The 27,372-nt window shown below is 36.3% G+C and overlaps 1 protein-coding gene across 1 annotated transcript in view; it reads left to right on the plus strand.

The window, feature by feature from the left end:
• SLCO4C1 (solute carrier organic anion transporter family member 4C1) overlaps positions 1-24,506 on the plus strand; it is a 28,723-nt gene extending 4,217 nt beyond the window's left edge. The window contains exons 2-13 of the mRNA XM_064642659.1: positions 919-1,182; positions 5,084-5,278; positions 7,970-8,066; positions 8,974-9,095; positions 10,067-10,182; positions 10,479-10,623; positions 12,576-12,771; positions 15,614-15,770; positions 17,514-17,701; positions 19,755-19,819; positions 21,671-21,808; positions 23,350-24,506. Of these exons, the coding sequence (XP_064498729.1) occupies positions 919-1,182; positions 5,084-5,278; positions 7,970-8,066; positions 8,974-9,095; positions 10,067-10,182; positions 10,479-10,623; positions 12,576-12,771; positions 15,614-15,770; positions 17,514-17,701; positions 19,755-19,819; positions 21,671-21,808; positions 23,350-23,474 (1,808 nt within the window). The 3' untranslated portion in view covers positions 23,475-24,506. The remainder of the gene's footprint in view (positions 1-918; positions 1,183-5,083; positions 5,279-7,969; positions 8,067-8,973; positions 9,096-10,066; positions 10,183-10,478; positions 10,624-12,575; positions 12,772-15,613; positions 15,771-17,513; positions 17,702-19,754; positions 19,820-21,670; positions 21,809-23,349) is intronic.
• The last annotated feature ends 2,866 nt before the right edge of the window (positions 24,507-27,372 follow it).

The following is a 27,372-nucleotide window of genomic DNA, read 5'->3' on the forward strand; positions in this document are numbered from 1 at the left end:
TCAGGTATATATTTTATTATGGACATAGTTTAATTAGACTGTGATGAAGTTGCCTGGCACTGTTATGAACTACTGCTATTAATCTCTTTGGTGTTTCACATAGAAACAGAATGTGAAGCAGGATGGGAGATTCGAGTTAGAATCTACAGACAGCGCATTTGTAAAAATGGACATGCGCTGGCAATTGCAGCTTACTTGCTTCTACTTTGGGATAATTTTTATTTTTTTGAGGTTCATCTGTGCTTCAGTAGGGCAGCTTGTGCAATGCCTTTTTTTCTGGATCCTTTCATACTTTTGCTTCTGGGAACTTAAAGATTCAGAGGACAAACTTTTTATTTTTCACTTAAAGTAAATCATCTCAGTTGCTCTAGAACAGTTGTGAAGTATTTTTAAATAGCTTTTTTCAATTATAGGGGAAGCATGTCTATTCAAGAGCCTTCTTATCTTCCCTTGTGGTGGCAGGGAGGAACTTATGTTTTTTGACAGTACTTTGAAAGCTATGTCCTGAACTTAGTTCACTTGTAGCTTTTATTCTAGTGCAAGCCATAACCTTGACTAATTTCCTTTTAACTTGTACAGTATCTTATGATACTGTAATGCATTCTGTTTGGAATCTGTGCTTCAAACAGAATCTGGAACCTTAATACATGAAAAGAGTTTGAGGCATGGTATATTTCTGGCTTAATGCTTGAGTGTCCACAGGGGAATAAAATTGAATAGGCTGTGCAATTTTGCTGGCTTAAGCTGGCACTGTATTGATCTACTATATACCTGGATTTTAAAGCTAATAAATACTTACAATGGAGCTTTGTAAATATGCTAATTTCATAGCATTGCAAGGGTAAACTTACCATTGTGTGATGGAAAGGTTAAAATGAATATATCTTTGACTAATTATCTCTTTTTTTGGTTTTGTAGGTATTGTGGTAAATGGCCTGGTTAACATTAGTATTTCAACAATTGAGAAGCGTTATGAGTTGAACAGTTCCCTGACTGGCTTAATCTCTGCAAGCTATGACATTTCTTTTTGCATGTTGTCACTGTTTATATCTTTCTTCGGAGAAAGAGGGCACAAACCACGATGGCTTGCTTTCTCAGCATTTATGCTAGGACTGGGCTCCCTTACATTTTGCTTACCACACTTTAGTGTTGGAAAATACCATTATGGAGCTAAACCTGAAGGTAAGCTTGTCTTTGTTTTGAAAATTACACACACACACGCAAAAAGAATCTCTGTAGTGACTTGGTGCAGCTCTTTATTTGGTACAATGTAACTAATCTCTGTTAAAATCCTAAAATAAAGTATTATCTGTGACACTGAAAATAATGATTCTGTGAAATCTGTAAGTTCAAGAAGTTACAGAACTCTGCACAGTGAACTTTGTTTAACAGAAGTGATCTAACTGTCAATATCAGTTCTTGCTCATAAGCAACATTTGAATAAAATGCCTTTTTTTTACTTGCAGTGATATATGCAATTAAAATTCACTTTTGAGAAAAGTATCTGGCATCTATTTGTGAATTGGAATCAAGTTAGATCAGTGAGGTAGAATAAGTGTCAAAGTAAAGCTTTGACTGTAGTCAAAAAAATCAGACTTGCCATCTTGTTGAAAGGTGGCTACTTTTTGCAGTTCTTTGGGGTTTTGAACCATTAAAGACATCTTGATTCATTTGTTAACAAATTTCTAAGTTCCTTTAAAAGATGTTGATTAAAACTTGTAGATTTATTTGAAATAGAGGCAACAAGCAGTACTGAACTGTACTGAACAAAGCAGTATTTAAATCATGGGAGTAGTTAGCTCTCAGTTCTTACATAACTTTTCTCATGAAAGAAGACTTCAATGCAGTGTGGTTAGTGCAGTGTGGTTTGTATTTCAATTTAGTGGCACACCTGTAAGTAATACATAAATATTCGGATATGTTTAAAGCAGGATGACTTAATTGTTATTGCGATGTTCAACCAGACTTATGCCTCCAATGACTAAGCATACTAGTGTGCTCACTTAAAAAAATCAGTAGCTGTTAAGCAACCTGATGAAAGGTTTTGATTCTCAATTTCTTTAGTGTTGATCATGTCATACACTTGCATAAGCTGTCCAGACATTAGTTAAACAAGTTTGGTAAGCTATTTTCCCCTATCTAATAAGTGAGGATCTGTAATGGAAGTTAATTGAACATTTAACTGAACAAGGCCAAAAGAAAACGGTCTTCAGTGTTTGAGGGCTGTGAGCAGATGATTATTTGCTACCTTTTAATAGAGGGGCAAGAGGTTACTTGCTCCTGGCTCTGTTACAGTCCCATTTCTCTACAATTTTGGTTTCAGTATTGTACTTCCTCCTTCACTGTAGTATGGAAGGGAAGCTGAATTTGATATATAAGTTTTAACCTGATTGCAGGTTCTTGTTAATTGAAACAAGATACTGATAGTGTGGGAGAGAAGACCAACTATCACAACTGATCTCTTTCCTTTCAAACAACTGTAGTTGAAATCTCAATATGTTACTGTTTTATCAGACATCTACATGGATGTAGATGTTGATGCTTCATTAGGAAGATGTTCTACATGGACTTCTAAAAATTCCCCACCACTTCTAGATTTCGAAAGGAATTTGTCTCCTTCACCATGGCACTGTCAGCTGACAACATTCCTGCTGTTTTGACTGTTCTAATGCAGGTGCCTGTGCTGGGACTGTGGTGAAAGACTTAGCTGACTTAAACAGAACACTATTAAAGATAAATGACTAAGTGTAGGGAACGTTTGCACTGTGACAGAGTCAACTAAATCTTCAGGTGCTGTGCAATGGCATCCTTTAACTGTGAAGTACAGGATCATGGGATGTCTGGTTTAGCTAGTTCTGATTTTGATGAAGCATCTTAACTATACAATTGGTTGTGGAATTTAATAGCACCACACCCCTAAGACCTTCCTTTTTGATTATTTGTTTGAATGAGTAGTTAATAAAAAATATTGAAGTTTCTATAAAACTTTTATTTGATGCTTTGTATTAAAATCTACCACCTAATTTATTTCTGAACAGCTCATTTTACTAGTTGGTTACTTGATTATTTATGTTTGTCTGCTCTATGTCACTACAGTGAGTTTTACCTGCAGGATAATTTCAAGTACAGTTCAGTGCAATTTTTAATATGGCTACCAGGCTAATAAATAGATCTAGACTGGAATACAAAATACATATAACCTCCAGTATAAGGCTTACAGACTTCATGAAACTTACTGTTTTACCTTGGGATATTAATTTACTTTTATTCTGAGTATATACATATCCTACTCTACAAAACGACTTCATTGTTTATTTATCCTAATACCACTTTTTAGAAGTCGTTTAGTTTCATATTGAAGGAGTTGTTAATGAATGGTCTCCCTATTATTAAAATTTTTTAGCCATAGGAAACATTTCTTTTCTAACCTCCAGAAAGGCTTCGGACTCGGATTTGTAGCTTAGGTGTGACCAGCTGTTTGTTCTGAACTTTTCCAGGTTGCAGAGTCGCCGGTGCCTCGGTTGGCTCCGATATGTGCAGTCAGGGCTCCACCTGGTGGTGTGTCCGTAGCGGAAGCAGCCGAATTTGATTAATCAGAGATGGCAGAGGGGACTGTGAAAACTGCAGATGCTATAAGCAGTGTACCTTTAAACTTCTGTCTCGGATTTTATTTTAAAAATTTAAACATATTTCAATATGTATTTCATAGCAAACATGAATAGTAGTTTTTCACTTGACTCAAGGAAGATAATTTCATTGTGAAGACAGTCAAACACTGGGACAAATTACCCAGGATTCTTCTTAAGTGCAAAGGAAGGAAATCTTTGACTCCTCCTCTTGATGTGAGGTTTTATTATCCCTTATGTTGGCCTGTTTCTGTGTAACAGCACTGTATCACCTGTTGTGAGCTACAGGGAGTAACGGTAAAGTCCATGGATGTATTTATAACACCCGTGTAGACAGTTTGCTTAAATATCTGCTGTGTGGCAAGGACTTCCTTGTACTTTGTTTTGTGAGCTCAAAGTGTGGATTGAGCTTGCCCTTTCTTTGCTTAAGTAAAAAGTGTTTTAAAATGTAAAAGGACCTGAGGAAGAAAAAAAAATGTAGTAATTTTGTGGCAAAGTAGTGTGAATGAATCAGTCTGCTTGTTGGATCTGAAGGATGTTTTCATATGTCTGTTCAGTGTGGCTTATTCCCACAAAACTGATGAGTTTGTTGTTGTTCTTAAGGTTTCATGCTCTTCTATGGAAAAAAAGAAGCATGCTTCTCTTTTATCTCATCACTTGGCACTCTTACTGAAAGTGCAGTGATAGCAAGGGGAAGGAGAACACATACTCCCTGTCATCAGTTCCTCTTTTCTCTTCCTTCCTTGTAGTGCCAAACAATACAGGAGCAGACACAACCTTACACTGCTGCACCACTGCTTTCCTCTTTGTGTGCTTAAGTACAGAGGCTTTACCTTAACCACTTGTTCTGGAGAGGTGACAGTGTGTGTGCTCTATGAGAGGTAGTGGTGTAGGTTTCAAGGTGGGTTTTCTTTTCTCCTAGGGAAACATTTCTCAAAAGAGTGAATGAGAAGGGAGGATTATCTTTGCTAGTGCCTGAGTGCACGTTCTAGCAGTCCAGCTTTCCTTAGGTTGTTCAGGCTGGTCTGTCAATTGAGTGGAAGTTGTTAGTGCTCCTTAGAATCATTATAACATACAAGAACAAAATGAAGTGTGTTACCCAGGAGTATTCACAACCTGTGGAATGACCATTTGACAGATAGTTGTTTGTTTGTTTGTTTTTTTCCATAAATCTGATCAGTAATGCTTTCAACAAGGCAAAGCATTTTAATAAGGCTATTTCATTCATCTTACCTTCCTGGTGAGGAAACAAGAACCAAGCCGTGATAGTATTTCTTTTGGGGGATATAAACCTTGGCACTGCCATATGGGATACCTTGATAGGTGTGAAAATTGAAGTGGGAGCCTGACATAACAGCACTTCATTTGTAGTTTAGCTTTCAGTACAGATTTTTTTTTCAGCTAGACTGTGATGAGCTGGGTATCAGAATTATAGTCTTGTTGTCTCTGTTTTTCAGACACTTGTCAAGCTCCAGAAACCGTGTCTGCTAATATAACTTGCAATGCCAGCATGAAGTCTTCACATCACAAGTATCTGTATGTCTTCATTCTGGGACAGCTGCTGCTGGGAGTTGGAGGAACACCGCTGTATACTTTGGGAACAGCTTTTATTGATGATAGTGTCCCAAAACACAAATCTTCCCTTTATATAGGTAACTTTTAAACTGTTTATAACATATCATCTGGATTGATCATAAACTACAATATCTTCCAAATGCTTTTATGAATTACTCCAAAAATCTTGTAATTGTTTACTTATGTGCATAAAGTGTTTCTACATCAGTTACTGTGCAATTTAGGTATTAGTCTGCTTGAAGTATCAAGTCTTTTCAAGTTTTATTTTGTAGAGCCTGATAAAGTTACTTTGAGCACCTCTCCTGTTACTTTTTGATGTCAGTAACTGAAAATGGTTGTGGTTAATGTAGCCTGTCTGTTAACAACAGAATAGGCTGTAGCAAAAACTTGCTTTTTAGTGTCACAGGTGTTGAAAAATACTGCATATCAATTAGTCAGTAGCTAGGTCATATTGTATCCTTTAACAATTTTATTTACTTACCTTCTGTTAGTAAGCTGTCCACTCAGTACGGAGACAGTGCTGTGCATTGTGTGATCAGTGCAGTTCTCTAGGCACGTACAAATCTGCCACTTTAGGAGGACATACTGGAAGTATCTTTCCTTCATTCAAAGCCATAGTATTGCTTCAGGGTTAGGGTTAGAGTTGTTTAAAAACTAGCAGTAGTTTTTAACTTTTTTCAGTCATCATTCTCTGGGTTGTGTGCATTTTTACTGCCAAGTTCATTGTAGTCGAAGTGTGTTTTCTCTGGGTTTAAAGATATTTGCTTCCCCCCATTTTGTGTGTAAGCTGATAGAAGCATTTTAGCTATACTGATAACTTGTAGGAGGAATTCAAGGCACCTCAGATTCCTGAACTCGTTTCCAGATTTTATGGGGCAAAATTGAAATCATCACCTATTTGCTTACAAGTCTTGCACATTTGTTCCAGGCAAGCCACTTCATTTGATGACAACAAATACAATAGTTGCATATGATAAATCTAAAATAACAAAAACAGGTTTTATTTTTGCTGGTATTATACTTTTTTTTCATTTCCCTCCCCCCATCCCTGCCCCTGAAGCCAATGAAATAAATAGAGCAGAATTAGGGCTGTCTGCACGATTGGGGGATTAAGTAGTGACCTGAAAACTCAGGAGAATTATGTCAGTGTTCATACTTTAAAAAGATGAGTACAATAAACTAATGCATGTACAATCTTCAGGTATCTGAGTTCAGAAGAGCAGTGTATTCTGCCTAATATAATTAAACTGAAATGCAAGTGAGTGGGCAGGTAGCTACCTTAAGCCTTAATTCTTTTTCTTGCTTTTATGCAATATATTAAGGATTTAAAGTATATTGTGTTGCCTTGCCTAATGCAATAAGGCTTATACAAGGCAGCAAAAAACAAACAAAAAACCCCTAAAACTTTCTGTAAATAGCTGCTAGCATCTTTGACTATAGGCTTCAACTCAAAAGTTGATAGTTTCTTTCTCTTGTAAACTGGGTGCATTTTCATGAGGACTGTTCTGCTCTTGCTGAACTGGGACATCAACAACTAAAGCCACTGAAAAGTTCAGCAATTGCAAATGGTATTTAAACTGAGTGATGTGTAGGAGGAAATAGGTATCTTTTAAGCTTGGTTTGAAATTCTGTAGAATGAATGTGAACTTAGAAAGTTCTGATAGGCATGTCACTATTTCCAAAATACAGGAAAACCTGGGATATGTTTACTCAGTATTTATTTTGACTTGGGTGTCGCTTTTGCATTGGTTTCCCCTCTCGCACCCTTCTCACCTTCCTGCCTCCCCCATCATTTCCTTTTGCCATCTAACTAGAGTGAAATTAATACTAAGTACTCAGGATCCAGACATTTTGGAAACATCAGAAATCCAGATTCTTCAGCCTGGGGAAGCAACATAGAATATCAGCAGTAAGAATGCATGTTTACTAATTATTTCAGATCTTGTTTCTGTTAGTTGCAAGCCTTAATCTGCAGAGTGCTCCTGATAGCAGTGGGTGCTAAACTGCCACAGAAATCTGTGGTAGGTCAGGGAGACCGTTGTGATATTGAAAGTCTTGTACTTTTTAGCAGGATATGGTTACACCTGCTACTTTGCAGGTTAGGGTTTGTTTTTGTTTTGGTGGCATGTTTTATTTTTTGGCTTTTTTTTATTTTAGATGGTGTGTCTGGATTTTTCTTGATGTGTGTTGTTGTTGTTGGTATTTGTGTGTTGTTTTTTTTGTTTGTTTGTTTGTTTTGTTTTTTTTTTTTAGTGCTGTCAAGCACTGTCAAGAGCCCTGGCTTTGTATTTTAAGGCAGATATTACTCCAATCAGACATTTTAATGGAACCTTGTCTTTTAGTCTTGAAAGATGTAAAAATACTTAAGATTGAAAAATATAAATAACTAGATTCTTAAAGATTTTGGTCATGTACTGTTAACAACTGGTGCTCATACTTTCACTTCAACTTTTTCCTCAGCTAGCTCTTGAATGTAGGCACAAAAGGTAGGTGCAAATGGCAGTCTAATAATACTTAAAGATGCAGTCAGTGAGATGTTGTTTGCTGAACCTCTGAGTTGCAGCTTTTAATGAGAGCTGCAAATTTCCTTGTTGAGGCACAAGTATAAATTTTGTCTTCTACATGCTGTAGTTGAAGTAATGAGAGTGAAAAGAACAAGTTGAATTACAGAATTTTGATCTGAAGTTGATTTAAGAATTTTATTGAAAGAAAGCTTTAAAAAAAAAAAAACTTAAATCATGGTGGACTCGATGTATTTTCTCTTCTAGGAATTGCCTATGCCATGTCTCTGCTGGGTCCTGCTATTGGATATGTTCTAGGAGGGCAACTGCTTAATGTTTATATTGATATCCAGATACCAGAAAGGCAAGATACAACTGAATTTATTGCTTTCTATTTTCTTTTCCTAATAATTTTAATTGAAATCTTCAGCTTTTCTTCCTGTGAGAAAGAGTTTTTGTTCAGAAAATACTGCATTAGCAAGAGCTTCATTGATTTGTAAGCAAGTTGCACTCATAAAGGCTTCAAGTAAGTGAAGTACTTCCCACAGGGAGTAGTGTGACCCCATTATGTGTGCAGCTTCCTCTGCAGTGCAAATATTTAGTTCTAGCTTTTCAGATATTGGCTATTTTAAACCTGAGTAACAAAAAATGCTTTGTCTTCTGTTTAGTTGCTCGTTTAGTGTTAAACTGCACCTATTGATTTCTTGTGCAGAAAGTTTCCTTGAGTTGCAATGAGAGGTAGGATAGTGCTGCTTTACTCCTGGCAAAAATCTTGTGAGAAAATCTAACAGGTTGAGTAATAGGCCACTATTAAAAAAATGTTATAAATTGTACTACTGTCCAAGCCAACAACTTCATTTAGATTTTTATTTCCTGTGTTTTAGAGCAATGCAATGGCATTCTGAACTTCAGAGTTGGCTTTGACATAACTCATTGGTTATGAAGGTTCTTTCTGAACTCAGCTTTTGCAGTATCTTAGTAATGCTTCAGGATCTTGAAGTCAGGGCCAAAGAGTAGCCTCTAAATCAGAATGACATTTACTAATGAGATGAAAGCTATATTTGGTAGAATGCAATATTTTTATAATAGACCCTGTGAATGTGCAAAGAAGCAGACAAAAAACTTAATACATGTGGAAAACAAGAAAATTACAATATTAAAAGGCTTTCTGTTAAATCAGTTTTAAGAATAAATATTCCAGCTCATGAAATCTGAAATTGCTGATTGAAATTCAGAATGATAAACCTGCTTTTTCTGAATTACTTTTTCAGTACAAAGGTGGATCAAGATGACCCACGTTGGCTTGGAGCATGGTGGATAGGATTTCTTGCATGCTTTTTTGCAATTTGGCTTCTTATAATACCTTTTTCAATGTTTCCAAAGCACCTGCCAGGTAAAGGTTTAGCAATACTGAGTTAGTTTGGAAGAGGGATTTGTTTATACTTGTGGTTTATAGTCTGCTGGACTGGATGTTTCCTCTTTGATTCCATTGTTTGGTTAACTTAAGTCTTTGGCTAAAATCTGCTAAATACTTTCCCCCCCCCAGTATGTAGCCTTTAAAATAAGGCAAATGGATGAGAAGAAGGATCTTGTTTATGGTGTCCCCGCCCATGGCCAGGGGGTTGGAACTAGATGAGATGTGAGGTCCCCTTCAACCCAAACCATTCCAGGATTCCATGGTTCTTTTCCAGTAGAACTGGAAACAGGTACCTGAATGTGGAGACTGATGGTCAAATTTTGAAGATGCTTCCATCTAACTACCCAGAACTGTATTTAAAGCTGCTGTGTTACCCACCAAGAATAATGTGGAAACTCTAATGACTTAACTCATGCACTGTTGTCTTTTGGTTTTTTATTAGTTTGGATGGAATAATAAAGCATGAATCAAAGTATCCCAGAACAGTCTTCTAGAGAGATACTTAGAGTGTAATCTCTGTTCAGGTAGATATTATCTAGGAGTCCCTTGGAATCCAAGCATCCAAAGGAACTTAGTATACTAATATTGAAAGAGAAATGATGGAGGAAAAGAAACAATGAAGTAGGGAACAGGGGAGAGTGTGAGGATGCTTTAAAAAAAAATCGAATGGGCTTCAGCATACTCTGAAGATTTTAGGATATTCCTGATAATATCTTATTGCAACCAAGATATTCCAATGGAAGCATGATGCTTTCAACAAAAATCTCCTTTCAATTTATTATTGATCTCTTTATAAATCTGTACCAATAAAACACTCAAGAAGACCTGCAGTATCTGAACTACTTTTTCCAAGTAAAGGAAACATGAATTTTTCTGCCCTTTTGACATTAAGTCTATGAGCACAGGTATTCAATGTTTTCATTGTCAATAAATATGACTGTTTGTAGGAACAGCAAAAATACAGGCTGAAAAAGTCTCTGAAACTCATGATGATGGAAGTGAGGCCCTAGTTCGAATCAAGAATATTGGAAAAAATTTTAAAGACTTTCCTATATCTCTCCTGGTAAGAAAAATCTGAACTTTGCTAAAACTGGTATATTCTGAGGAATGAAATGCTTTTTTATATAATCTATAGATATTTAGAAAGATAATTGCTTCTTCATTGTGTTGTGATAGTGGTCTCCAGTGCTACTGATAATATAACAGATATTCATTTTGTTGATACTTGAGGTTGTTAAAGCAGAAAAGCATATTACTGAAGTTCCATTAGACTATCTACTTTAAAATATAGTGGCTTCTACTTTAGTTGGTACCGAAATCAAATGACTTCTGGAGCATTATGATAATTTCTCTCCATAGATACTGTTGAGGAATCCAGTGCTTATGTGTCTAATAATAGCCAGTTCTTCAGAAGCTTTAGTTACCACTGGATTTGCCACATTTCTACCAAAGTTTATAGAAAATCAGTTTGGACAGACGTCAAGTTTTTCAGCAACTCTTGGAGGTAATGTGACTTTTTATTTATAAATCTTAGATATATTGTATTGAACACCTCATTAACATGGTGGAAGATTATATGGGTATCTTGTTTGCCTGAGATATTTGTAAATGTGATTACATGGAATGCAATTTCACATCAGAAACAGTATTTTTGTTATTCTTGCCTGCTTTGTGAAAACTTAAGTTTTAATGTATAAGTTAATACTTGTTAACTTAAACTTAATTCATCAAGGGTGCAAATCTACTTGTCTGTAGGTTTTTTGAAGACTGTCAATCTCATATTAGAAGTAGAATGAGAAATTTATGTGCTGATGAGACTGTAGTTTATTCCTTTCTTATTCTTGGTGAAAAACATTTAATTTTCCTTACTTAAAATCAGGTGAAGTAGCATTAGTATCTTAGTCCCACTAAAGCAATCAAGATAAATGGCAGTTGGAAAAAAAGCAGTGCTTATTGCAAATAAGGGGTTGTCTCTGCCCTTCTCTTCTTCAATTCTGCAATAATGTTACAGTGAGATTTATTTACAATAAAATGACTAATCAGGATATGTTATAAAATAATTATGTAACAACTTCTATAGCTGGCTTACTGTCACTTATTCCTATTATCTGATATGGAAAAGTAATAGGCAAAATTCTGTGAAAAGCTGAGTATTAGAGAAACAGAAAAACTGGGTGGAAGAGCTGCGCTCAGTATGGTGCCATGATTCACTCTGACACAATTTCTTCCCAAGAACAGCAACCAGATCAAGGCAGACATGTCCATAATGTCCCACAGATGCTTGCAGTATGGCAGACTCAATGTTTCTAAACATGTCTTACCAAGCTGTAGAGTGCTGCAATATAAGGATGAGGTAGCTGAGCTGCTCTTTCTCCAACAAATATGTTTGGGAGAGACTTCCTGACTGACTTACTTACCGCTCTGGACAATACTAGATATAGTACTGTCACTATTCCTGGCTTCAGAACAAAGTATCTTCAAATTTTGCATAGAAATAGATTGGAATACGTGCTCAATTGTTAAACAATAACCAGGGGTGAAGCAGAAAACTGAGTGTTGCATTTTATGTCCACAGACTTTATCTGGATGCCTTTGAGTTGAAAATGTTGATAGGGCTTATTAAATGCACAACTTTAAAGAAATGGCTACGCTAATGTTGAAAGCTGTCTGTACCTGAACTGAGCTAGCTAGTCTGTTACCAATGACCGTGAAAACTACTAAAACTACCTTTGACTGTGATTGATTGTGACCTGTGCAGTTTTGCCACTGTTCTTGAGCTGTCTCTGAAGTTAGCTGTCTCGGGTCAGTGCAAGTTATACTGAATTCTGTGTTATTTTGTAGGTTAGCCATGTAGAAATGCCCAGTTATTTATCTGGAGTACTAATAGAGCAAAGAGGATAAATCATTGTGGACTATATGGCCTTGGACAGCAAAACTGACTCACTGACCTAGATTTCTTTAAATCTTTCAGTAGATGCCTCACTGCTTCTTGTGCTGTCTCTTGTATAATAGTGGTTATGTTCTTTTAGTAACAAGTTCAGTACACATGTATAGCAAAGAAATGTGTTGAAATTTTTCACATATGGACATGTGAAAAAAGACACTGAAGCAGTGAATGGGCATTTTGTATTTTCTGAAGTGAAAAGGCCTACTGGTGTTCAGAGATTCCTGCCCAATATGTAGTACTCCTAAGGCATCGAGTTTGACTGTGCTGAAGTCGGGTTTTGGACAGCTGTAAATTATGCTGTCAAGGTAAGCTTCTGGAAAGGCTAAAGGTCATGTAAGGATAGAATAAATGAGTCATACAGTCAGATTCTGGTAGTACAGTTTGAAAATGACATCATGTGGACTGCATTTTACAGGTAACTGTTTTGATTTTTTTTTTCTTAGTATAAAATTGCACTCTTAATTGCTTCACAATTATGTCTTGCATTTTTGTGTCTTGTTTTCCTCTAGGACTTGTATTAGTTCCAGCAGCAGTACTAGGCCAAGTCATAAGTGGCATCTTGGTTTCCAAGTGCAAAATGGATTTGAAAAGCATAATCAAGTTCATGATAAGCACTTGTTCAGTGGCCCTGCTATTAAACACAGTCTTTTTATTTGCCAAATGCAGGAATGAACCTTTCGCAGGTGTCTCTGAAACATACAATGGGTAAATATATTTTAATGCACTATGGGGTTTGGTGTTAATGTTTAAAATAAAAAGGTTACATCGTAGAATATAAATCCTTTTAAAATGTCATATTTTGCTTCTATGTATGAATCTGAAATATTTTATGCAACTTTATAAAGCTTTGTTTTGGAATCTTCATGTAATAGATGAGAGAAGGTATGGATGCCTTGCCTGCAAAATGTTCTGAGCAGTCAAGCCCTGCTTGACACAAATCTCAGCTTCTGTAACAATTTTAGGTGTGATAGGCGCATGGCATTGACTACACCTAAATTTGTATTGCTGTAAAAGTAGAGTATTTTGTATCTTGTTTCATTTAATCAACTCTGGATAATCTGAACAGTTTGTTCCTGGAAGGAGTTGTCAATTTTGTGAAAGGACATGAAAGTGCACTGCAACTTACACTAATTGCAAGTTTTTCGCTAGGAGAGCAAAGACATGATTGTAGCATCAAGTTCTAGGGGACTTGGCCTCCTTGTGCAAAGGGGCCTTTCTTTTTTTTTTTTCCTGGTCTAATGGCTGATAGAGGTAGAAACTTAATGCAAAGAGGGAATAACTCAGTGACAAAATTTAAGACCAAAACTGGTGGAGTAACATGGTTAATTGAAACACAGTTAAAATATTTTTGGCTAGCATGTATACAAAAGAATTCTCTAAACTTAATGTACTTTACTTTCCCTTAAACAGCGTAATTCTGCTTCCTAATGAGAATGTAGTCTATCACTCATTTTTAGATATTTGTAGTAATTGTAAGAAATTCTAGGATAAATTCTTCCTGTTGCTGTGAACAAAATTTACTCTGTTAATTCAATGTTAAATGTTGAACTATACTATATACAGGTCACTATATACATGTGACCTGCATCAGAATAGTTAGTGGCACTAATACAATGCCAGTTCTGAAACTGTATAAGCTTGTGAAAGTATAGCCAAGTGTCTGACTCTTGCTTATACTACTGAACAAATGGTTCTGAAAGAATAAATTATGAAACTGCTCTGAGAACTGACTTGGAACCTAATCAGATTCATTTTTGTGGAGAATTTAAAGAAATCCTTCATCGCAGGCATTCTCCTTCTATTGAGAAATAGCCTAGAGGAGTGAGGAAAGCTTTCGTATGCTTAGTTCCAGAACCATACCAGTACAGATTCACTTTTGAGTACATGTGTTAGTGGAAATAGTATACAGTTGGTAGTAACACTGTTCATTACTAAATTTGGCTATCAGCAGAACTAGCATGGCTTATTTTGTCTTAACAAGCACTTCAAAAGAATTGTTTTTGCCAAATTTAATTGCCCAATATTTCATTGAAAACTTAAAGGAAGAGAAATGCATTAACTATTTATGTAGTTCTGTTCATTTCCACGTGTCTTTGGGATTCCTTTGCTGTGAAAGAACACCCAACTGATAGAGTTTTTAAAGGGCATTTAATGGTCTCATCTGCTAGGCTTTAGAAAAGCAGTGGTATCTTTTTTCAGTGTTTTTCTCTGACCATACATACCTAAATGTTCAATCCCTCTTTGAAGGGCAGGGAAGAGAGACATTGTCTGCACACTTAACTGATTAAATATTTCTAGCCTTTGCCTGCCTTGCAGGCTAACAAGGCACTGTATGAACAAATCTGTAATTAGTGAATTTGCTTATGATGCACCATAGTTAATTCTTCGTACACAGAAGAATGACAGTTAGTTTGCTTAGGTTTAGAGCACTAATGTAATTTAGAAGGATTCCACTGTACTACAACCAAATGGATTCTATATATAGTTATGATATCCCTAATATTCCATTTGCAGTTTGAATTCATGTAAGTTTTCAGCTTAATTCCTAGATAAATTTTCTCCTACTAGTATTTTTACTATCTTAAATTCTTATGGAGAAACCTGCTTTTATATAATTAATGTGGAACTTTTATTTTACAGTACAATATTTAAACTACTGGCAGTGTCGGAATCCTGGTTTTAGGTGATGGAACTCTGAACCAGTTAAACTTCTTTACTTATTAATGAACTACTATTAGAAAATCAAAGGGTGTTTTTTATTCTCTCTAGTTACACCTCAAGGCAATCCTCACACATCTTAAACTGATTTTTCATACTAATAACATTGTGGGACTACTTCAAATACAACTAGACTATGGCCTGTTATTGGAAGTAAATGCCTAAAATGAGAGTAGATAGAGTAAGCAAGAGTTTAATTTAGCTCTGTTATTCATTAGTTATTCCCCAAACAGCCAGGAAAAAAATGTTTCAGGTCTTCAGGGTGTAATAAAGACTAGTTTCTATGTCATTGAACTCTGCGGTTAGCATATGCAGTTGTCTTGGTGCTTGTACAATTTAGATGTATGCATAGCAGTCTTAAAAATAGTAAAAATGCAGTGGGTTTGCAACTGGACTTGAATCAAAAATGGGGCAAAACCTTGGAATATGATCAAAAGAATAAACAACACCAAATAGTGTTTTTAATCTTGTACTTTTTTTCTTAAAATTTTAAATTGAAGAAATTGAAGTACCAAAGTGTGTGGGAGGGAGAAGGTGGTATAAGATAAGAATTGGGCTGATATGCAGAATTTTGTGATCTGTTTTGTGAATGGAAACTGCAGGGATAATCTATGGAAGGAATAATAGCATAAAACCAACTAGGTGCACAATAACTAGAAATTCCTGGAGATGTAGCTACTATGAATGTAACTTTTAAAATAATCAAGTGCATCAATAACCTGACTTAAATACTTTGAGATTTATTATGCTGTAAATCCTGCTGTACTTATTTATGTATCTTTTGCTTTTCAATTACTTTATTAAAAGCCTTTTAACCTCTACTTTTCAGAACAGGCACACTGCGTAACTTGACAGCACCATGCAACGCTAACTGTGGATGTTTGCGCTCTATGTACTACCCAGTGTGTGGCAGGGATCGAGTTCAATACTTTTCTCCCTGTTTTGCAGGATGCAAATCATATCTTGTTAATAGCAACATGACAAAGGTACTTTATGCAGTGAATATGCAGTTCTGTTCTGATTTCCTGCAAAATGCATTGTATTTCAAAAGCATCCTTCCCTTAGTATGACAAGAAATTGCAGTATTTATGAGTCTAAGTCGTAGTCACTACAAGAAAAACTGTTTTTTTTTTTTTTAACTTACAAGTTGAAGTGGATTGAATACTGATATGTGTCACAGTCCAGTACACATTAGACATTCCACCTGTAGAGGTGTAATGTTTAATACCAAATTTACTTGATAACAGTTGATGTTACATGGGATTTATGATTTAGCAGAGTGATGCAAAATATGCTAAAAACACAACACAAATGTAAGTTACCTTTAGCAAAATACACCAATTGCAATACACAGTTCAGTTATGGTACCAGTGTGACTACTGTTGCTGCTCTCTAATGTGTTCACTGTCACAATGCTGGGCTTCCTCAGTTATTGGGAAAGGCATATGAAGCCAACTCAAGCCTATTGCTCTCTGATTTTTCTCTGGTAGTTGTCTGGCTTTTTATGCTTTATGTTGGGCTGAGCCACACTTCCCAGCTCCCCATGCTGGTCTGGCTAATTTAGAGAAACATTCCCACTCTCTTAATGAACTCAGGGAGACCCATTTACACCATTGGTTGATTGACTCAGCTGTCACAGCTGTTTCTTTTCTGTATGGCATTCTTTGCAACAGCTCTGGTCATTCACAGCCTGCATTGTTCTGTGAGCTTCCTGGGCACATCCCTCTTTCCCATCTCCTCTGAGCTTCTTCCCTGGTAGGATTTTATTGGTCGGTCACAGTGTTTCTCACTTGTGTGGTCATGTCATTTTGCAAATATTACTTCTACTAGACATTCTGATGCTGAAAATGAGTTAAATCTAAATGTACTTTAATAGAATTGTCAATCAGAAAACTAGAAATCAGCAACTGTTTTGACATTACCTACAGTTCTTTTCTACTAGATATTAAACTAGACTTTAATACTGCTTCTGTGAAGTTTTTAAAACTTGAATGTCAGTTACCCCTGATGCAGGAATGGTAAGCCATGAAATTGGCTGGTTATCAAGCCCTTCCAGAACTCAGAGGCTTTCTGTGCTTGTCTCTACTAGTATAACAAACTCTTGAGCAGGGATGTGGGAGGACTGTAGGAAGATTCTAAAGACATGCAATCCCCTAGATACTTTTTATATCAGAAAAGGACAGTGTTAAATGAAGAGGTATTATCCATAAGAAACTATAGGATACTGACTGCTGCTTGCTATGAAAACTTCACATTTCACTGACACGGTTTTTTTTTCTTAGAAAACAAACTTGTGTGGATTTAAAAGAAGTGCATGTTCCAGTTGGACTGCTTACAAAAGCAGTCCAATATAGCTTCTAGTCTTTCCTGCTTAAGTCTTAAGAGTAGAGCTTGCCTCTCTCCCTGCATATGGTTTGCCTTTAACTTTAAAATCTTTAGTTTCAAGGGGGTTTTTTATGCTTGTAGGTAAAAACTTGCTACAAAATGGAGACTGTCACTGTCTTTTTAGGTCAAAAAAGTAATAATAACTTTTGCTCAGGTGAGATGGATCAGTCAAGTTCTGATGAACTACTTTTAAAAATTAGGGTTAGTGTCATCAGGAAATGGACTGTTTCCCTTATAGTAGGGTCAAGGTTTATTCTTGTCTAATGCAGACCCAATGAATTTTTACCAAAATAATGTCATTTTGTGTCTTTCTTGCAACTAAATTTTGTCTTATATATTTGTAGATATACCACAACTGTTCCTGTATTGGGAAACCAGTAAGAGAAAATGGTTCAGAAGACTTTCTCTTTGAAGCTATCTCTGGGAAATGTCCAACACAATGCAGATTTTTACCTATATTCTTGACGATCTTCTTTTTTGCTGTTGTTTTTACATTTATGGCTGTTACTCCAACAACTGTGGCCATTCTCAGGTACGTTTTCTGGGCTGAAAGACAGGTAACATTCTTGTGAAAGCTCGGATCAGTGAAATATTTTTATTTGTTTTGCTTTGGAATGTGTACTTCAACAGGAAATACCTTGTGCATTAGTTTAAGTACTCTATGTAGTAAGCAGGCAGTACTTGAAAGAGAGGAGAGTCATACAACTGTTCACTCTCTTTAATTACATTTGATTAGTAGATATGGTTTGAATCTATTAAAATTTGCCTGTTTGTATCAAAATGCTTCTTATGGGAGCGCTCTTGACTGTTTTAGTTAAAGCAAGAAGGAATAACTATGCCATGTGTTTGGATGAAGAAAATGTTTGACTAGTCTGTGTATCAATAGTGTCAGATCTTCAAATTGTATCAAGAAAAGAATAAAAAAAACAGTCTTGCATTCTCAACTTTTGTTTCCTGTCTCAATTCAGAGTTCTGGCTTGAAAAATTGACCTGTCAAAGTCTATGGACTACCTTTCATGATGTCGATGTTGTATATATGGTGGTCACAAATATAAAGTGTGATAGCGTGTATGTTTATCAGTGGTTTGGCTGTCTTTCAAATCGCTGAAACTGATATGCATGAAAGCTAGACTATTGATTTTGGTGTTTGGTTTGTTGGGGTTTTTTTGTTTGTTTGTTTTTTTTTTTTTACAATGTGGTCCTCATTCTGGGTGTAGGGCTGTTTTCCTGTACGATGAAGTCTGACTTGTACCTCTAATACTTCTAGAGAGAAAATACCCATGATGCATAGGCATACATGCAAAATACACATGATGCTTTGTGAAGTTGTGGCTAGATGCTCTTTGGCAGGGGCTTGAGGACATAAATGATATACTGCAGCAGTGCCTTGTAATAACCTCCTGTTCAGGGTAGGTGTAAATTTGGAATTAACACCTTGTCATATTAGTGCAGGGGCAGAATAACATGAAGTGTTGCATTATCTTCAAAACTGAACTGATGTAGTTTTATTTTGATAATTCTAAGCAGCAGCATTTGGATATTTGATTACTTGCACACTTCAGCTAAAATAGCGAGACTGTTTTTATGGAAGAAAGGACGATAGAGTAGTTTAAATGTTCAAAACCTAATTTAAATAACTAAATGTCAGACAAGTTTTACAGTATATTCTGATATCTTTTCAGCTGGCCTATTCTATGCAACTTTAAATGTAAACTCACATGCTCATGACAGTGTTTTACTGCTAGATATAATGACCTGCATGATGTAAAACTCCTTCTCCTTTCCTTAGCTGCCTTTTGGGTATTGGGGTCCTAACACTGACTGCTGTAACTACTCATCTTTGATGTTTTGATACGTGACTAATCCTCATACATAATCCAGAATGTGAAAATAACTTCTGAATGTGTAAATATGATATTTTTCAATACTGATAAAGTTTATTAAAGAAAAGACATGTTACAGTTTATTAAAAAATAGTTCTGAAACAAAATTGTATAAATTAAGCAAATTAGGTTGTATTTAGTCTTTATAGTAGTATCGTTAGGACACTGTCCTGAAAACATGTTTGTTCCCAGAGAAATATCTGAAAAAAATGGGGAAGAGGTAAGGAGGTAAATTTTGCTACTTACTAAATCACTATATTGATTTGTATAGCATAGGCCAGAATGGTTTAATTATAAAGTCACGTAATTATATGCAAAGGTTATGAGAATACAACATGTGCTCTGCTGAAGCCTGGTCTCAATTCATTTAGTGCTTCTTTAGGAGTAGTAACTCAGGATTACAATCTAGCACTTTTTGATTTCCTTGGTTGTTCTATGGAAAAAAAATTCGACAGTATATCAGGGTGCTGGGAGCAAGCTACCTTTTTATTTATACTGTTTGTTAAACTAGTTAAATCTAAAATTTCTTGATGGGCTATGGGATTTTTCTCAGTGTTTTGTCTAAACAGCATTTGAAATAGTTTTGTAACTTGTTCTGCAGGCTGGATTTCTAAACTAAAGCATATTCACTGAGGGAGACAGCAGAGAAATGAAACAGTTAAAACTTGTTTACTGTGCCTTAAACTTCAAATCTTGTTGCAGGTGTGTGCCACATAAACAGCGGTCATTTGCTCTTGGAGTACAGTTAGTGTTTCTACGACTACTGGGTACGATTTTCTTGTTGAAACATTTACCTCTGAATAATCTTCTTATTTGACATTTCTTTCTAGACTTTTAAATAATGCATTAAGAAGCTTTCAGAGGAGCTTGAAGCAGCCTGTCATTGGCTTATAGGATACACTTGTTGTAAGGTACCATCTGGATTCAAATTCCTTGTTAAATAGGGCATTTGTGCTCGTTGTAGCCTTTCTTGTTCTTATCAGCACAAACCAGATACAGGTAACTGTCATTCAGCAAAAGGCACCTGCTGTTATTTTCCCCAGAAGAAGGTCTGTTAAGAAGGTTGAGATAAGAAAAACTGATGTAGTAGAAAACAGCTTCATGTAGTTAACATCTGAAGATCCAGAAGTTTAAAGAAAGTGACTGTCATACACCTGTATTCTTATTGGCCATGCCAGTATATTTCAAAGTGGATAGATGGAGTCTTCCCTCCCCTCCTTTCCTTTAAAATTCCTTTGGCTAATTTTGGCATTTATTGAGTTTGTAGACACTTGTACATAAATAATTACTGAGTTTTAACATGGGAAATATAACACTTCTAAATCTAAGCATCTTCAGCATCTCAGTAAGACAGATGAATCACCTTAAAAAACAAAACAAAACTAAATGTAGGTATATTCTGATCCACACTGACCTGAATTTTCTCAGGCATATTTTAAATTCTTGCTTTAGTAATAGACAGTTTTTAAAAGGCATATTTAATTCAAGACTGGGACAAGACATGGTTACTTATTTGACTTTTATGTCAGCATTTAGTACTACAGCCATTCCTTCTCCTTTGAAATCAAATATCTAAGTGTGAGTTCTGCTTTGCTCTACCAGTTGAAACCTCAATTAATCTAAGTCATTCTACTAATACAGCATAATAAAAGCAAACATCCTCGCAGGTAAAAATTAGCTGGGAGGTAGTGTTGAGTATTATATGAGGGGCCTTCTCTGTTTCATTTTACTCAAAGTTATTTATGTTAGTCTTGACTCCTAATTTCACTGTGGAGTGGTAGAACTTTTTGCACTACCTGTACTATGACTGAAGAAGTGCAGCAACTAACAGCATTACTTAGCAGCTGCTGTAGGCTTGAGGAATCACACAGAGGTTCTAGGCAGAAGACCTAGTGAGGACATAGCTACTTGTTAGCTCTAGGACAATTTAAGGGTTGGGTAGGTTAGGTAGATATACAGTGATGTACCTGGGGTGTTCAATATAAAATTGGCTATACCTGGATGCAAGACACTTGTGCTTTATAAAACACTGCTGTAACAAAAATCACACAGATCTAATAAAATTACACAGGAATAATTTTAAACACTGCGCTTTTTTTTTTTTTTTTTCTTTTTTTTTGTGAAGTTTTTTCCTGGAAGCTTGGCTACATCTGAGGGATGGGAAGAAATAAGTAGCTGAAAATACTAATATAATAATATTTTAGTTCTCTGCATTTGGAACAGGTTAATGAATATGATCTGAAGGAAAACTATTAGTTAAAATCCTGCTTCCTTGATTAGCTGCTTTCACCCCTGATTTGAATAACTTTTTTTTTCAATGAAAACTGAGGAAGCTTTAAAAAACTCAAGTCTTTGAACAAACTTCTTGCTTGATAAAGTGAGAGCTGTATAAAGAATTAACTGGCACTCTGTGCATCTTACCTTTAATTGAGAGCAATGTTTAGGTGCACACTTGCTGTGTAGTATGAGCCCCATGACTTTGTTTAAAATGTTCTGTTTAGTGTTTGGTTCTCCCTTTTTATCTTCCCCACCAGTTTGGCATCTCACTGTATGCACAAAGACCAGGTAAGACTGTTTCAAGTAATTCAAACATTCTAACATTTTATTGTATTTTTTAGGTACTATTCCTGGGCCAATTTTGTTTGGTGTTTCTATAGACAGCAGTTGTACTCTGTGGGATATCGATGAATGTGAAACTAAAGGAGCCTGCTGGGTATATGATAATGAAAGAGTAGTTTATCTGCTGATGGGCATGAGTAAGTAATTTCTTTATATTAAGTCCGTGTACAAGGTAATAGGTATACTGACCCTGACTGCTAGATGGGAATTATTTTAAAACAGAACCTTACACTTTTAATCTTTAGCAGCAGTGTTTTAAATTTTTTTTCATAAATAATAAAAAGCAAAATATTGTGCAAGGAGAAAGACAACATTAAGTGACTCTTTAAAGGTTACTTAGAAAATATTTTAAATAATAGTACAAAAGAGTTTTGCTCTTTAGTTTTCCTTCATTGTCACACTTTATGTACTGAATTTTAAGGAACTGGCACACATCTCAGTCTGACCATAAAGATGATTAGGGACAGAAAGATGATTAGAGGGATGGACCTCTCCTATAAAGAAGAGGCTGAGAGAATTGGGATTGGTCAGCCTAGGAAAGAGAAGACTCCAGAGTGACCTTACTGTGGCCTTTCAGTACCTGAAGGGGAGCCTACAAGAAGGATGGAGAGGGACTCTGTCAGGGAGTGTAGTGATGGAACAGTGGGTGGTGGATTTAAACTCAGAGGGTGGGTTTCGGTTAAATATTAGGAAGCAGCTCTTTACCGAGAGAGAGGGTGACCAGGGACTGGAACAGGTTGTCCAGACAAGTTGTGGATGCCCCATCCCCGGAAGTGTTCAAGGCCAAGCTGGATGGGGCTCTGAGCAACCTGGTCCAGTGGAAGGTGTCTCTGCCCGTAGCAGGTGGCTGGAACTAGATGGTCTTTAGGTTCCCTTCCAACCCAAACCATTCTGTAGTTATCTGGGTTGTGTGTTGAAAGCTTAAGGTCTGAGGAGCTTTCTTCTTCTTGTCATATTTCAGTTCTTTTCTCTAAAGTATATAAAGTTCTTGTAACTATCTCTGAACACTGGTCAAAAAAATGCCCAACTTGTTTAACAGTCTGTTCCCTTCAACTACGGGAACTGTGTGTGCCTGTGGGAGAGAAGACAGGCTAAGCTTGCATCTGTGATAACTGTTCTTGTCATGTCTTCTAGGTACTTACAGTACATAAACTGAAGTACCAATATCTAATCCTGAAACTGAAAAAGCAATGGTCACAAGGCCGGGTTTCAGTATCTCCCAGGCATGTTTATGATACAATACAATCCCTCCTGTTTTCCCTATCCTCTTGGCCCCCCAAGTTGCACAAACACCTGTATGTAACCTTTTTAAGGTAGCTGATGAGAGAACTCTTAACAGACACTCTATGTGGGAAGTTCTAGATTGTGGAAAAGAGACCATTGATACAGCAAATGACAGTACTGAAACAAGGAATGACTTGCACTTCAGGCTAGAAGTGCAAAGCAAACTGAAGCAAAGGCAACAGCTGCTGCAAACAGAAACTCTCAGGCCAGTGAAGTTCGGTTGGAAGACTGCCTTTACCTGCCCTTTGCAGCTCATGTAAAATACATTTAAATGGATGCTGTGCATTTCAGAGTCTTACAGTGTAACTCCTCATGTGAAACTTCATAAATGACTGAAACACATTTTGCTACTGGAGGTGAATGCAATAAGGACTCTTCTATTCTTTGCATTCAGGTGCTGCTTGCAAAATCATCACAATCGTCTTTGTGGTCCTGGCAGTGTATTTCTACAAGCCTCCACCACTGAATAAAGCAGTGTCGCCAAAGGATGCAGAAATGGTATCTGCTGTACACACATGAATTATGAGCAAATCAGGGACTTTTGAAAGAAAGCAGTAAGAATAAGCACTTCTACAACAGTTGTACCAAAGTTCTTGTACACCCTTGCCTGAATATACAAGATCACATTTAACATCTGAGCAACTTAAAATATTTGTGAACCTGCAGTGTTCTTTAATCTGCTAAACATTGCTTAGTATTCCATTGTGTATATCCAAAGACATGGCACTTTAATTTGCAGTCTAATTTAAAAAGTCTAGTTTGTAACTTAATTGAAACAAGTTGCTTACTCTGACTGAGCCCCACTTACCTCTATTTGTAACTGTAGTGGGAGAAAACAAGTAACTTGGTTTAGTAAAGGGAACTATGTAAGTTCTAAAAGGATTTATTTTAATGTGCTCAAAATCTGGGCTAATGCCTTTGGGGATTTTTTTCTATAGCAACACTTGGGAATATGCAAGTTTGGCCATTTTGAAAAAATATTTCTACATGTTATTTTAGTGGTATAAGTTCACTTTATAGTATTGTAGGAAATTGTAAATGGTTATATGTTGTATATGTTATATGTAATATGTTAGCTGGGTTGTAAAATCAAAATATTGCTTAATTTGAGTGTTTGAGTTTCTATCTGGACTATACATAGAAAGTTGCTGTTCAGCTGATTTATTGAAACATTTTTAAAATGTTTCTGTAAAATTTGAAGAGAACCTATTTTTTTATAATTTCTGTGTATGGGCTGTCACTTCCAAATGACTGAGTTCTAGGCTTCTCAACTCCAAGAAGCACAATTCTGAAAGCTGGCAAGAATGTGTATGGAAAAATCAGAAGTAGAAAAATATAGCTTTAGTTGTTCTTTTTGACATAATAAGTAGTTATTCAAGCTGTATTTGTATAGCACAACAGGAGTGATATACAAGTCAGCCGCTGTTACCAGACATTAAATTACAGTGCCTGCTACTGAAATATCATTCAATGTTGACAGGAAATTTTTAATGAGCCAGATATCCCACATGTTTGTTTTACTTTGTTAATAAACACTTCTTTTTTGTTGCACTGGCTGTGCATGTCATTCTTATGTAGCTGTGTGCGCCCTCTTCATTGTGTTACAAGGACTGTACTCATTGACTCTACCAAGATTTTTAAACAAGTGCTACAGCAAAGGATTATACTTCATCTAATTCTTTAAATGTAGCTGTTGAATTAGGTAAAGGTTAAGTATGCAACTCAAGAAGATCCTCTGTAACTACTTGTAAGTTTTATTTACAGGAAATATTTTATTCAGGAAATAAAGCAAAATCAACTACACCCTGTAACACAACACTTGAGGTCTCTTGAGGAAGAGAAGGAAAGGGGCAGAATTTGCTTGCTCCGTATAGCTGAAGGTCTCCTGATAAGGTCTGTGATTCATTCCTGATAAATAGGCTCAGAGGAAGATTGGTAAAATCAGTTGAAAGAATGAAATAGAGATCTTCCTTAAAGTTTGGGAATGCAGCCTAAAATTCTGAAATAATTTTCATTTTCCAGCTCTGAAATGGTTTGTGTGAGGTATAGCAAATCACTTAATCATAGTAAAGACATGTAGTACTGTAGCTCAGCTATTAAACTTGCTTCTCTTGCTTAGACTTAGATCATAATTTCTGCTGCTGAATGTGGTTGCACAGACTACAAAACCTGGGGGGCAGAGTAACCAGAGTTTTCTCTTCTGAGGAGGTTACCCGCACTCTTACTTGCACTGGAGTGGTTATTTGGGTGGGGAAGGAAGGAAGCATTGCTGTTGTAATTTATAACCTATCCTGTGACTTGTTAAAGATTATGCTTGCTAGTTTAGGAGTAGCAGCATAAGGACTAGAAAGACAGACCAAATAGAAGTTTACTGATTTACCTTGTGTCATAGCCATGTTAAATTAATAGATACAGCAATAAATAGTGGAGGAAAGTAGATGTTGTGTCAAAGGTTTTTAGAAAGTGAGGGTAAACATCGCAGAAAAGTGCATCTTATGTGTGTGGACAGGGAGGGGTGAATTAAAAACTGCCCCCATGACTGTGCCTGGAATGTCAAAGCACAAAGTCCAGTTTGAGTCAAGTCACTGGTGCTGAACCCCACAGATCAATTCTGGGGCCAATACAGTTCAACCTCTTCTTTAATCACCTGAATGATGGGATAGACTGTGTTTTAGAGAAGTGGCTGATAGACTGGATGTTTACTGCCGTCTCCAGAGAGACCTTTAAAAGATTGAGAAATAGACAAAGAGAAACCTCATGAATTTCAACAGGGAAGTACAAAGGCCTACACCCAGGGAAAAATAATCTCAGGTTATTTTGGAGGTGACTACCCAACTGGAAAGCTGCTGTTCAGAGAAGGCCCTTAGGTTCATGGTGGACAAGCTGACCACAAGGCAGTAATATACCCCTTCTGCAAAAAAGACTAATAATGTCTTGGTCTGCTTCGGGCAAAGCGCTGGCAGCAGGTCAGGGGAAGTGATCCTGCCCTTTACTCAGTGCCGCTGAGACCATATCTGGAGAGCTGGATCCAGTTCTGGGCTCTCCAGAACAAGTGTATTACGGACTTAATAAATGGGCTGTGGTGCAGGGCTACAGAGATGATTAAGGGGTGGGAATATAATTCATACTGAGAGAGCTGGGGAAGCTTGTTTTAGCCAGCAGAAGATCAGGCTCAAAGGGTTCTGAGCCTTGAAGAGGTGGAAACCAGACTGTTCTTATTAATTCCTAACTCTATGGACAAGAGGCTGTAGACACAAAGGGAAACATCTGAAATTTTCTCTGAACACAAGAAAACATTTATTAACTGTGAAGGTGGTCAAATATCGGAACAAGTTGGTCAGGAATTTGTGGAGTTTGCCATTCTTTGAGGTGTTTAAAAGTATGATGTGTAACTTCTATATGTATTTTTACAAGGAAAGACCTATCTGTTCTTGAGCAGTGTTTTTTGATTCCTTTTTTTTTTAATTGGTTTTATTGCTGTTTTTTTTTTTTTTAAAAAAACCCACAAACTATCAGCTTGTTTCTCATATTAATACTTAGCAGCTAATACTTTGTGTATGTCTCACTGGTTGATATTAGTTCTTTTCTTGCTAAGAGTGATAAAACATTTCAAACTGAAGTTGACAGTCTTTCGTGATTTGTACATGCTCTGTGAACTACTGTTTAGAGTGCTTGGACTGCTAAATTTAGGGACTCGTATCTTTGAGGTTGTGTCAACAACCACAGGTTTGGGGTTTAAGAATTTCAAATATTGTCCAAAATAAGGGTGATTTAAAACTTTTTGAAAGTTGTCTTGTAATGAGCATGATTATTTTTAGAAACATATCCCAGTGCAAATGAAGCTGTCCCACTAAACATTGTAGTAAAACAAAAGTTTTAATTAATCTGTGAACCAGAAGTAAGCTTCTAAACCTAAGTATATTGCCCTGTATGTCTAGTGCAAATGAATTCTCCAAAACGTTATTGGAGCCTCTACTCAGTAAATCTGTAAGATTCCAGGATGCTTACAAGGGAGTGACAGTAATTAGCTATTAAAGTTGAGACAAAGTCTTTTTGTGGTTGTGGGTTTTTTAATCTTAAAACCAAGACTGCAAACTGTGCTTTCTCTGTCTTGAAGAGGAAGGACGATGATAAAGTAATCTCAAGATCTGTTTGGACAGTGAAAGCTGGAGCCCCTATTAAAATAAGCTAATTGTTTTTATTTTAGAACTTCTTCAAAGTGAACAGCTTAACACCAAAATTCACTTACCATGGCAAGAATACATTCTTTCTGGCATCATGAATACTGAGAGAGGGGAAAATATGAATTTTGTTTTGCATGTGGCTACCGTACTTATCATCACTTAAAAGTAATATTTTGTATATATACCTGGTTTGTGTAGTCTTTTTGCACATGGTTAGAAATATCTGAAAAAAA

Source organism: Pseudopipra pipra, chromosome Z, assembly GCF_036250125.1.
Source record: "Pseudopipra pipra isolate bDixPip1 chromosome Z, bDixPip1.hap1, whole genome shotgun sequence".
Classification (NCBI taxonomy): Eukaryota; Metazoa; Chordata; class Aves; order Passeriformes; family Pipridae; genus Pseudopipra; species Pseudopipra pipra.